This window comes from Panthera leo, chromosome C1 (genome assembly GCF_018350215.1).
Source record: "Panthera leo isolate Ple1 chromosome C1, P.leo_Ple1_pat1.1, whole genome shotgun sequence".
NCBI lineage: Eukaryota > Metazoa > Chordata > Mammalia > Carnivora > Felidae > Panthera > Panthera leo.
The window spans coordinates 34,626,499-34,639,779 of NC_056686.1; the positions used below are offsets into that span (position 1 = coordinate 34,626,499).

General features: G+C 43.7%; 1 protein-coding gene across 8 annotated transcripts in view; it reads right to left on the minus strand.

The window, feature by feature from the left end:
* The window catches only part of ERI3 (ERI1 exoribonuclease family member 3), a 127,920-nt gene extending 114,698 nt beyond the window's left edge, over window positions 1-13,222 (minus strand). For 3 of the 8 annotated variants that reach the window (XM_042950771.1, XM_042950774.1, XM_042950772.1), the window contains exons 1-2: window positions 12,833-13,190; window positions 10,739-10,814 (exon numbers count right to left, since the gene is read on the minus strand). In XM_042950771.1, the coding sequence (XP_042806705.1) occupies window positions 10,739-10,814; window positions 12,833-12,967 (211 nt within the window). In that variant the 5' untranslated portion in view covers window positions 12,968-13,190. The other 5 variants (XM_042950776.1, XM_042950778.1, XM_042950775.1 and 2 more) reach the window with 5 other exon arrangements.
* Window positions 13,223-13,281: the final 59 nt, after the last annotated feature.

A 13,281-nucleotide genomic window follows, 5' to 3' on the forward strand; every position in this document is an offset into this window, starting at 1 on the left:
GAGCCAAAAGCTTGCCTCTGAAAGGCCACAAATGGGCACTGGCCCCCTCCTGCAGGGTTGAGGGGGTAGTAGCCTGTGAAGTCCAGAGCATACTCAGAAGCAATGAGGTCACTACTACCTGAGCGGGCCTGGACAATGGCAAGTATCACTCCACCTCCTGGCTCTCCCCTGACTCACTGAATGACCTACCATAACTTGCCTGCATATTTATTAGGAGACATGCTAGTGTGGGTCCTCAATTTCCCCATCCCTGTAGTGAGATTCCATGAGGATTCAGAGGGTCTAAGACTGAAAAGTGAAAAGTATTTTAAGTTCTTCGTGGATCCTACAGAGCACAGCGCCTGCTTTACACCATGGCTTTACAGCATTTCCAAAACACAGTCCAAACCCCTCAGCTCAGGGTAGACAAAGGCTAGCTTGGATTTCACTACAGAATCCCTTGGAAAGGCAAAGAGGCCAATATCCCTTTGAAAGCCAGAATCCAAAATAACTTCACATCACCTACCCCGAACAATACTGGGGGCCTTGCTGAGATGGGAGACACCAGTCTGCTCAGATAATGCATTAGAATTTGGATCCAAAGTCCCTCAGAGCCTTAGAACTCTTCTCTAACTCCCTGAAGTCAGACTAGGGATAAGGACTTTAGAGAGTCCTAATGTCTGGCAATATGTATATATAGTATATATAGTATATACAGTCAACCAGACCCCATCTGCCAAATACTATAGGCAATTAAGCATCGTGATTAAGTAGGGCTTCCAGGTTTGAATCCTGGCTTAGCCACTTATTTGCCATGGAACCTTGGGCAAGCTCTGTTCTTCAAACCCTCACCTGTAAAATGACAAATATAATAGCTCTTACTCAAGTGAGAATGAAATGAGAGGACAGATGTAAAGCACTAGGAGCATTGTCTGGCACATAAGGGCTCAATAAATATTAGCCTACTAGTATTACTACTAGTAAGTAGTAGTTACCACTAGAGTTACACTCTATTGAGCTATGCCCACCTGGCCAAGCCCAGATCCTCATACTTGGGGCCTATAAATCCAATGATACATAAGGCAATCTCAGAGAGTAACATCAAAATCTCCTGCATGCCCAGGATGCTCTAGACCCCCCATACATCATACTGTCTGTGTCCTATCCCTTCAACGAACAACACATTGATGACCAAAAGCCTCTTGCCTGCAGGCCTTGCCTTCTCACCTGATTTCACCCACATCAACAAGTTTTTCTTGTAGCAAGTCTTGAGAATAGACAACAGGAGACCAGGCCTCCATTTATCAGTAATCACTGGATTCCATACTTCCCTTACTTCTAAAAACCAAGTCCAACTTGAGTCAAGAAACAAAGAGCAGCTCTTCCTCTTCCTTTCCTGAAAAATTCAATCTAATGGTTTTAGAGCCATTAGTTGTGGCAGAGGAAGACAGGTATCTACAAGTTGAGGTGGGGGAGCAGAAGAGTCTGGGGTGAGGGTGGGGGGTATCAGAGCCCAAGCAGAGTAAGGAAGGCAACTATACAGAGGCAGGAAGGTGTGATGTAGCATGTCAGAGCCCATGTAGGGTGTGGAAGGCATGGCAAGGGGTCAGGAGATGGTGGCAAGTCTGATGCAGGGAGTCATGGGCAGGGTAAAAGAGGCAGTCAAGAGAGGGAAAGAGCAATGGCAACAATGGGAGACTGGTTACATACAGAGGGATTGATCAAAGAAGGATGTGTATTAAGGGTAATGAGAACCAGGTTTCTCATGGCTAGAGGATGTAATTCAAGTAGGGAAAGAGGAAAAAATCCAAGGTGTCAAATTGAAATTGAAGGAAACAGTGTGAAACTCATGGTATCAGACATATATAACACATAAGAATAAAGCTAAATGTAAATATGAGTATGAATATATAAATATACACACACATATATTTTTTAGCTCTGTCTCCTGAAGGGCCAGGGAGCAGCAACACTCCAGCAGCAATGAGCACACCTAGCACCCAGTTGCCTTCCAAACAACATTCTTCAGTGGAAGAACCAGAGCTCTTTGGAGAAATGGTTGATTCTGTGGCAGGGAAAGTACAAGATGAGTCTGGAACATCTTGTTTTAGGGCCAAAAAGCAAGGAAATGCTCAAAGAATGAAGGCAACTTATCAAAAGGATGCAGAGGCCAGCTTGAAGGGACTCCTACTGGCAAATAAATAATGATATTAATAGATACTGCATTGAATTAAAAAGGAAACCATGAGTCTATAAAGCACAAATTAATTAACTAATTAAAGTTTGATGAGGGATATTCACATAGTTTCAAACTATCTCCTCACAGAATGCTTATTAATCATAACAGGAAGTATACAATGAAGAAACCGGGCAGACATCACCTTAATCAAGTGATCAAAATGAACATTATCAATAGTGGGATAAATGAAAACAGTGCACCACATGATAGGATGCAATGAGATGAAAGCATCATTTCTGTGATATTCCTGTCAAAGATGCATAATCTAAGTCTAACATGAGAAAATATTCAACAAACCCTAATTGAAGGGCAGTCTACACAATAACTAGCCTGTAATCTTCAAAAGTGTCAAGGTTATGAATGTAAAGGAACTTTTACTGAGCAAAGTCTAAAGGAGGTTAAAGGGACTTGGTAACTAAACGCAATGTACATTCTGAACTGGATCAGTTTGCTACAAAAGAACATTACTGGGACAATTGGCAAACTGGAATGGGGTTTGACAATTAGAATGAGGTAAGGTACCAATATTAATTTCCTGATTTTGCTGGTTGTATTGTGGTTAGGTAAGAAAATGTCCTTGCATGGAGGAAATACACCCAAAGCATTCAGGGTGATGGGGCATTAGGTCAGCATTAACTGTCAAGCAGTTCCACAAAAAATTCTTTGTACTCTAACTCCAACTTTTATGTAAATTTGGCCTATTTGAGACTTTTTAAAAATGATTTTAATCTATATGCTGCAATGTGGTTTAAAAGAGGGAGAGAGAACAGACGGTACGTGAGGGTGCAATCTCTCCACATTGCCCATGGAAGGTAGGCTATATGCTCTCTTCAGCAGGGAGGCCAGCAAAAGCCAGCCCTTAATGCATCAAGTCTCCATGATAAGAGCTCCCACTCAATGGCCCCTCACTGGGCACTCCTGCCACCATTAGAGCCTTCTTAGGAAACACCCCTGCACACCCTGCAGAGGCATCCCATCGGTCTTGCACCCTCTGGCATCTTAGGGATTCCCCTTTCCTATTCCTGTGTTTATACTTCAGTCACAAGTTTGTAGAGTATAAGCCTGTAACTCGTATCATCAATTGGGACTTTGAGTATCTAGTCAAGGGGCAGAACTCAAAAGATCAGTTTATGATTCTATGTATTCGATACCATCTTTCATCAGAGACCAAGATTTAAACACATTTATTCTCAGACACCCTTTTTCTTCTCCTAGCAATAAAAGTAGTAAGTAGCCTATGGCAAGGAGGAAAATAAATGATTCCCTCCTCAAAATGAAAGGACCAGCCCCCAATGGGGACAGGACAGTGGCAAACAGGGACTGCCATGGGGCCAGCCGGATTTGGAGAAACAGGTCTGCGCCACAGCCCCTGGAGGATGGTCTCTGTGCAGAGTATTTACACAACAGACACCAACGGCTCCTCTGCAGCCATTACTGTCGGTCAGGTAAATAACGCATGTGCCAAAACACACATTTAATGAGGGAAATAATATGCCTTTATAAAAAGCCTCAATCTGTATTTACCTGAGAGACCAGAGAAGCACCAAATCACCAGATTAGTGGAACCACAGAGGAGTCATTCTGGTGTCTTGGGTAAATAGACATTTTATAGCCTTCCATTACTGAGGGGGGAAGAGAGAGCAAAGGGAGGGGGCCCATTCTTTAACATACACATACACAGGCCACAGGAACCTGGGGGATAGGAAAGTAGAGAAGGCTATCATGAAATATGTGGTCTACTCCCACCCCATCTCCCCAACTGCAAATACAGTTGATCTTTGAACAACACAGGAGATGGGGGCACCAATTCCCCCTGCCCCCACGCAGTGGAAAATCTGCCTATAACTTTTGAATCTCCAAAAACTTAACTACGAAGAGTAGTTGACCAGAAGCCTTACCAATAACATAAACAGTTGACTAATGCATATTTTACATATGTAATCTATATGTTATTTGTACAATAAAGATAAAGATGTTAAGAAAATTGTAAGGAAGAGAAAATATATTTAAGTATATTTACAGTACTGTACTGTATTTATGGGGCAAAAAAATCTACCGTTAAGTGGATCTGTGCAGTTCAAACCCGTGTTGTTCAAGGGTCACCTGTATTTGGAATCTCTGAGGAGGGTATACATAGGCTTATACCATCTCTGGATTCAATCCATTCCATCGAAAACCAGACTGGGAGGCAGGAGTACATTCCAGAGAAACTCTAAGGCACTAGAGGCAGACTGAGTCCAGCTGACTATAAGCACCTGAGACAGCTGCAGCTTCCCCAGTTCCTAGTCCTAGGGTAAGTCCCTGTCCCAAACTGACCTTTAGTATCACAAGTGCTCAGGCACCTGAGTCACAGAGGCATCAACAGAGAACACGGTAATACCTGTCTGGAACCTGCTCAGTCACAGGCTCTGTATTAGGCAGATAAAAATAGCCTGGGAAAAATATAAATAAACTGCTTGCCTTCAAAAGTCATAATCTTCAATCTAATGAATGCATCTTTGCTGCCAGAGCACTTTCTGTGAAAATCACAGATTGTCCAAGGTGAAAGAAAACCTAATGGGAGACACAGTACAGCCACCTAGGGAAAATGAGCTCCAGGAAGAGAAAAGGGCTGCCCAAGACTCACATAGGAAGCAACAACATAATCCAAGGCTCCCAACTCCCATACCAGGGTTTCAGACCAATGTCCCAACACAAGGAACAGACCTCACCGCCCAACCCCCAAGCTTCTCTGCAGTCTCACAGTGGAGACCAAGGGCCTGAGGGCTTGGTCTAGTCTGCTGAAAGCTACAGGTTGAGGCAGAACAAAGCTTGACATGCCTTAGAACCTCTGCACCACTTTTGATGGCACCAAAGTGGAATGGAAGCAAGAACTGTAAAGCTAGGTCCTCACCTCAACAAAACACTCTCCTCCTCTCTACAACCTGTCACTCCCTCAGCCTGTAGCTACAGCTGCTTCTGCTCCAAAGCAGGGCTGGGGAGACCATTCCCAACCTCGGAAGAAGCTGCTAACCCCAAATTAACAGGAGAGCTATAGTCACTATAGTCCTGGAGACCTTCAGGAACACCAAATTCTGATGGCAACGTCACAGGCCACAGGAGGCTTACTCTCCTCTTCAATTAGCTATCTCAGCAGCTCATGGCAGCACATAAAAAGAAGTGACTGATTTGCCTGTTGTTTGCTAACTTACCAGCCACACCCAGTTGTTTGGGCCAACTCCTTCAGGGGGCCAAAGCTGGGAAACATTTCTTTGCAAAGTCCTACAAGTCAGTTGTGACATCCATCGCACATGAGAAGGGCAAAGGTTTGTTTCCTAAAACACCATAAATAGGACAGAAATGGAGGAAGGGCATAGTATGTACTCGTATCCCTTTAAGTACCTCCCACACTTGTAGACAGCATCTGACACCAGAAGAGAGGTACTAAGAACCTCCCATATCCTGTTTGGAAACAGGGGTAGAGAAACAAGGAGTCTGGTTGTTTAAACACTGGAATTAGACAAGTCTAGGTTGAAATCCTGACTCTACTACATATTCTTTTTTTTCTTTCTTTTTTTTTTTTTTTTAAAGTAGGCTCCACATCTAACATGGGGCTCAAACTCATGACTCCAAGATCAAGAGTTGCATGCCCTACCAACTAAGCCAACCAGGCACCTCTCTACCATACATTCTTAATAACAATAACTATAATAATGAATAATGATACCTATCTGTTTGGGGTTCAGTTCAACCACACAATGTATATAAAGCACTTGGTGTGTTGAAAGTATGCAATAGAAGGGAGCTAATATTGTTAAGGCATGAGAAAGAGGAAAGGAAAACAGGATTTTCTGAAAAATCTATTATAAGCCAGGCACTGTGTTAGTCATCTACATATTTCATGTCATTCAGCCCTCCCAACTCTCAGGCAAAGTGGGGAACAGTATTCCCATTTTACATGCAAGAAAACTAAGCCTCAGAGACACTCAGTTCTTCAGGGCCCTATTCCCTCTCCCATGTTTGAGGGCCCACATTCCCTACTTGATTGAGTCCCAGATCATCCAAAGGGCTAAAAATGCATATCAACTTCAGTTTTTCCTTTGAGTTAAGGTGTGGCTTTAACTAAAAGTAACTCAACCATAAGCAATGATAAGTCTGTCCAAAATCACCCAAATTTGTTATCATAATACATTTATTACATTTTAACAAGAAAAACAAATTGCAGCCTTGGGTACAAAAAACAGAAACAGGAAGTGGTGCCTTGGATTAAAACAACTGTAGCACAAGAAACTCAAAGCCTCTTCTCAAACACAATTCCAGAGGAGGAGCAGAGGAACTGGCAGGGGCAGGGTGACAACCAGAACTTGCTCAGGTCCCCAGATGTGATGTTTCCTTTTACAAATCTGTGCCTTGGCAAATGCTACTTTCCCTCCTTTGGAATGTTACTTCCATTTTCACCAGGCAAATTATTGCTCCTTCTTCAAAATGCAGCCCAAAACTCCCTTTTAGTAGCTTTCTCTGACACTCCATCAGAAAGCTAACTGTTTAAATGTGATCCAGTAACACATTCTGCTCCTATTTCATAACTTTTGTTTCACTATATTGTAAAATTTTAGTTAATCTATTTCTCCTACTATAATTTTCAGAGTTAGGTGAGAAGGATGTAAGATAGCAGGTATAGGTATGTGTATGTGTGCATGTGTGTGTAAAAAAGCATAATTTCTTTGACTTGTTTCTTGTCAGACCCTTTAATGCATTTTAAAATTTCAAGTAGCATTAAAGAAAAGCATAAGATTTTTTTTTTCCACCTTAATAGTGCAGGAGTTTAAAAACTCTAAGAAATGGGGCACCTGGGTGGCTCAGTTGGGTAAGTGTCTGACTTTGACTCAGGTCATGATCTCACACTTGGTGAGTTTGAGCCCTGCATCCGGCTCTGAGCTGACAGCTGCTTGCTGACAGAGCCTGCTTCGGATTCTGTGACTCCCTCTCTCTCTGCTCCTCCCCTGCTTGTGTGCGCACACATGTGCACGTGCACTCTCTCTCTCTCAAAAATAAATAAACTTTAAAAAAAAATCTAAGAAACACAGAGATAGACACAGATCCTTAAGGGCAAGGACCACATTTTACTCATTTTTGTATTCCCAGCACCCAGCACAGGACCAGGAACGAAGTTAGTGTGAATCAATGTTTGTTGAATGAATATGCCCAAATTTTTCAAGTGCTCTGGAATCAGAACATGTTAGAACAGAGCACACCCTAAGCCCCAAGCAAAGCTTCTTTTTTCTCTTTCTCCTTCTTCCTAGCCCACCCTATTCTGTCCTCCCCAGTTAAAGACAGAGAGAGACACCACATTGCCTTAGTGCTGGAATACTATTAAAAGGATTAATTTAGGGACCGGTGTTTGGACTGTCACATCCAATCACTACCCACAGATCTACAGCTTCCCAAATCAAGCTCATGCAAAGAGGAATCAATTGCAAGGACACAGAGGGTCTGAACAGGCATACTAATGGCCTCCTGAGGTGCCAGCGGCCAGCTCTGACACTCCCATAAATTATCTGCCTTTTGATTTTACCTGTAGCTGTGGGGCACAAGGCACAATTTTGAACATATCAAAGCAATCTCTTGTAACCCAAGGCTCCCCCAAGAATGTCCCCAAAGAGGGAGGGGCTAAAAACAATGACCCAAAGGGAATCTGCTTTCCTGGTCCAAGCAGTCATCAATTAAAACCCAACAGGACCAAGTGGATAAAGTGGGACCCAAATCATTTCTAGCACATCTGGACAAAGCATGCATCAGTCTGCAGTTCTGCAATGACTACATATCTCTCACTTGAAGGAAGAGAAATCACAGCAATAAACTAACACAATTTCATCTGGAGGCAAATCTGCACTAGCTCTGACAGTACCTTATAGCATGACCTTGGGCAACACACTTAACCTTCATGGGCCTCAGTTTCTTCACAAGGGTAGCAGAGACAATAATACTGACCACCTGATTCATTCCTAGAGTGATGGTGAAAAGTAATAAAAAACATTCAAGAGGCACTTTATGAAGATGTAGGGCCACAAGGGTGGAAACACTAATAAATGACCCTAACCAAATGGGAGAAATGACTGGTCACACTTTGGTGAATTTCTTTCAGGTAGCTGCTCACTCAATTCACTTCACTGATGGTACTGGGGCTAAGGTCTACCCTGAAGAAAGTTCTGATTTTCTGGACTCCTGATGTCTGAAAATTTTCCATTATGAAGAGTGGCCCCTTGCATTAGTTATAACTTCCTCCTGTCTACTGGCTGCCATCACCAGTGGTTATGTTTCTATCATATGGCCTTAATGACAACTGTGAGGCCCCCAAACATACTAAGCCAAAGGCCAACTCACCCTATTGTAGGGCTGCTTTTTAAAAAAATTATTAATTGTGTCAAATACTATTAGTGACAAAAGTTATTAAAACACTGTGCTAAGAACCTTACATACATTAGCTCATTAAATCCTTTAACAAACCCTATTAAGTCCCATTATCTGCATTTTACAGATAGGAAAGTAAAGCTCAGAGAGATAAGTCACTTGCCCAAGGTCACCTAAACACCATAATATAGGCTTTCAGAAACCTACAGACTTCCTTCCAGCAATGCAAGCAGGCTTATAGAAGGAGAAAGACAATTCATTGGGCACTCAACAGATACTTTATTTGGCTCCTGTGCCTGGCATATACCATCATATCTGAACCAGGAGACAGTCCCCAAAACAGAAAAAGGTCATCAGTCTGCTACAAGCAAGGAAAGGAAAGATTGAGTACGACATATAACAAAATGAGGACAATTCCCTAGAAAGCTTAGGAAAATGGGTCCTTCTTTGTATAGTTCAAAAAGTTTAAAGCAACTGACATTAAGCTATGAGCCCTAAGACCAACATCCCTACCAGGGTTCCATTTATTCCCTACTTCTTGGATTAGAAAAGACTTCCCCAAACCTTTTCACTCATTCTACACCTACTTCCCCTTCCTACATCTTTTCTAGTCTGTCAAATAGGAGCTGGTATCACCAACTCCTTTGGTAGACATGCTTTAAGCTCTAGTCAATGGCCAGGAAATTAATAAAGAGAACCAGTATATACATTATGCAAAATTTCAGTTGTACCCAATTTTTAAGTGTCAAAATACTGCCTCAAAGGGGTAAATATAAAATGCTGCCAACGTAACTATCACAGGCTCCTTACTGGTCTCTGCCTTCAGTATCATCCCCTTCAGTCCATTGTTAACGCTGAAATCAGAGCAAATGTTCTAAAACACAAATCTATTTATCATCAGTACACAGCTTAAAACTTTTTAATGGCTTCTTACTGCTCTTATGATAGTCTGATCCAGGTGTTGGCAAACTGTGTTCCATGGGCCAAATCCAGCTGCCACCTGTTTTTATCAAGTTTTACTGGAACATAGCCATGCTCATTCATTTTCATACTATGCTTTCATGCCGTAACGGCAGAGTCGAATGGAACTGAATAGTTGTGACAGAGACCCATGAAACCTAAATAGTTACTATCTGGTCCTTTACAGAAAAAGGACCTACTCTTTTCCTGACTAGTCTAACTTTTTCTCCATCCATCACCTAATCCTAAAAGTTTAAAAGGCCTTGGCCTCTGCTTACCTTTCCTGCTTCATTTCTCATCATATTCTCCAACTCCTTGCCCACTGAGTATGCTACGTTTTAATCACACTGAAATTCAGTTTCTCAAACCCAACAAAACTCTGACCTTCATTCACACTTGGTCCCTCATGTCTTCATCTAATTCTAGATGAGGGGGTTCTTTCCTCTGAGAAGCCTTCCCTGAGCCTACAGGTCTGGGTTGAGGACCTTTCTGAGTACTCCAAAAGCACCCAAACTTACCCTACCATAGCACTCCCAGAGTGTATCATAACTGCTTCTTTACTATCTATCTCTCCCCAGAATTTGTAAGCCCTGTGGCATCAGAGACAGCAGCTGTCTTGTTTACTACAATTCCAGGACCTAGCAAAGCACCTGGCCCTTCATTATTGAACAAACAGCTTCTGATATCCTGGATATCAATCATCAGAGTCTGCCTTTTTAGTCAGTCCTGATCCTTATAAAATGGATAGACTGGGATTAACCATTCACCCAACAATGACTCTCAATCCAAATCAAACCAAGATCCCAAAGGCCTTGGTCAAATGCATTATCAAAGCCAAATGAATGTGTTCTTCCCTATTATCTTAAGCTGTGTATTTCTCAGGATGAAAGACTGTTCTGGCTGTATTCAACCTTCCTGAACCTAAAGTAGGCACTCATGCAATGCCCACAAAGAAATCATGACAGAACTGGAGTCTGGATAACCCACCTCCAACTATCACCACTTTATAGACTTTTGGTACATTTCAGTAGTCTTTGAGCACATGGCGTCTTATCAAAAAAAGCTACAGAAAAAAACAGTCTGCACCAACCACCATCCCCTCACCCTCCAAACCCAAATACTCATAAGAAAGAAGTCAAGCCAAACTTGACCATGCAACAGGATTCTCACCTCTCCTTACTTCGAAGATGCCAAGACTGCCAGCTGGGGATGCTGAAGGTTCTGTGAGAGCTGGAAAGCCCCAATGCTGTGGATAAATACACATCTCTGCAACAAGTCTATTTCAGTATAAAGGATCAAATCCCCAGGGGGCTGCTGCTCTTTGAAACAATTTAAGGGTCCAAATCTCAAGCCCCTAAACTCAAAACTACTTTGGGATAAGTTATCTATATGGAAGAACAATGCCTGAACAGAGCTTTTGGAAGCTATATATATAGTACCATATATTTTCGGAATGATGAATTTCATGTTCTCTGGTAGCATACTTCTCTTCATAAGGAGGTTATCTCCTAGAAACACTAAACATTTATAATATCTGAGCTTGGACTGAGAAAGATGGCCATGAAGTGGTGTCTCTCAGGATAACACCAGAATCCTAGTCTACTCGAGGATGGGTAACTGGTAAGGTTGATAATATTCAGAACTCAGGAACTGAGGCCAGGATTGGAGGAGGGGCTGTTTGCCACAAACCCACAGGTCTTACTGCAAATGGCCAAATAGACCATTAAATACTTGCAGGATACCTCCAGGTCTACCTCAAGTCCTAAGAAATTCAAAGTGTAACCAAACCCTAAGTCAAATCATTAACGGACACCTGTCATACTCATCACCTAATTTAGATCTTTCAGAAGATTAGAAGCTGCAGAGGTGCTCCTGTAAGTGGGCAATGCCCTTTGCACAAAGAAACACTTAGGTTTGGAACCAATCTATTCCTGTCTACCACTCTACACATTTAAGACTTTAATCTACTCAAATCCCTTAGGAAAGACCACTCACCAACCTAACCGACCACAAAGAATACACTTTTCAAAATGAAAGAGAATAAAGGCACTTTTATTTGGAAATTTCAAGTTGGAAGGAGAGCTCTCAGCCAAGCTCTAGGACCTAGCTAACCGATTATTTACAGGATCTTTGGGCAGGAATTGTTAACGAGCTTTTAATTTGGAGTGCTTAAGTTGCCAAAGTGCTCTGAGCTCCAGTGAAGCACCACAGAATCCATAAAGGAAACCTTATCAATCACCTCCCGGCAGCTCCCTTCCCCCACACCCCACCTCTCTGAGGAAAGGCAGCCAAGTGGGTTTCTAACCAAGATCACAGACACACACATTAGTGGAGTCACACTCCAAGTCCCTGTTTATAAATTGGCTTTTAAATGGTAGGGGATTCAGGTATAATATACTTAAGCTCCAGGAACGAACCCACTAAAACAAGGCATGCCATGTATGATAAAGTCAGAATAAAGCAGAATTTGATGAAGCCAATTTCTGGTAGAAACGCTACAATCAAGAACCAATTCAGCCAATCACAACCTACTATAGTTCAAATAGCGTGTAGTTTTTAACCAATGGGATTCGTGTTTTTTTGCCCCTCAGCTCACAGAATGATAAAATGTCTGATAAGAGCTAATACCATAGAGGTGGCCAGAGACCTAGAGCAGAGACAACGATGGGCATTATCAATTTGCAAAATCCAACCCTAAGGGCAGAATCCAAACCCCCCATAAGGGGCCACATTCAGCATCTTCCAAGTCAACTAGGAGCAGTTACATTTTGCAAGAACTCACAGTCAAGCCCTAATCCAAGTTCATGCTTTTTTTGTTTTAAGAAAACACCTGTTGCTGGAACATTTGCAGGAAAAGCAAACAGAAAGCTAGCTAGGTTAGGCCCCTTATTCACTCCTACCATCGCTACTACCACTGCTACAGATTTACAAATAGGTAAAATGCTAACACCGTGTGTGTGCTGGAGAGGGAAGAATGGGTTATTCTATCTACCACCTCTTTACTGAGTTATGTCCTCTGTGGTCAAACCTCTTGCTCTTCCCTAGTAGCCCTAAGTAAGAAGTTAGCACCCTTAATCACCTCACCCAGTCGGTCTTGCAAAGCCCTGCCCCGCTCCCTCTCAGCCCGAACGTTATTCAGTAGATCATGCATCCAGGGTGAGCACATGGGCTAGCACCCCAGGTTGCACATAGTGTGCGCGCCGCGACCCTCACCCCGCATGCATTAACCAGGGCCCAATCTGGGGGCCTCTCCCCATCACCCACCCCAGGGTGTTGCCCCCAACTCGGACCCATCCAAGTCCAGGGGAGAGTAAGGGGAGGGGCAGGGGGCCAGGAGACCAGCCCTCCTTCCCAGGGCCGCCCCCGCCCCCCGTCAGCGGCGGGAGAGGCTGTCGCCATGGCAACGCCCCCTCCTCGGGGCCAGCGCGGCAGGCTCCCTCCAGGTGCAGGCCCCGACGTCTCCCTCGGCCTCAGCAGGCGCTCGGGGCAGTTTACGGCGGCGGGCGCGGCCCGCGCCGACTGCGGCGCCAGCCAGGCAGAGGCAAGGCCAGCTCCGCCCGCTCCCCACCGCCCGTTCCCGGCCGCCTCAACAGCGGCAGCCAGCACCACGAGTCCACAACACACCGACTCACCTCCGCGCACTCTGACCCCGGCCGACGCGACTGACGGGCGGGCGCGGTGGCCAACCACTGAGCCCGCCGCTTGCTTCTCCG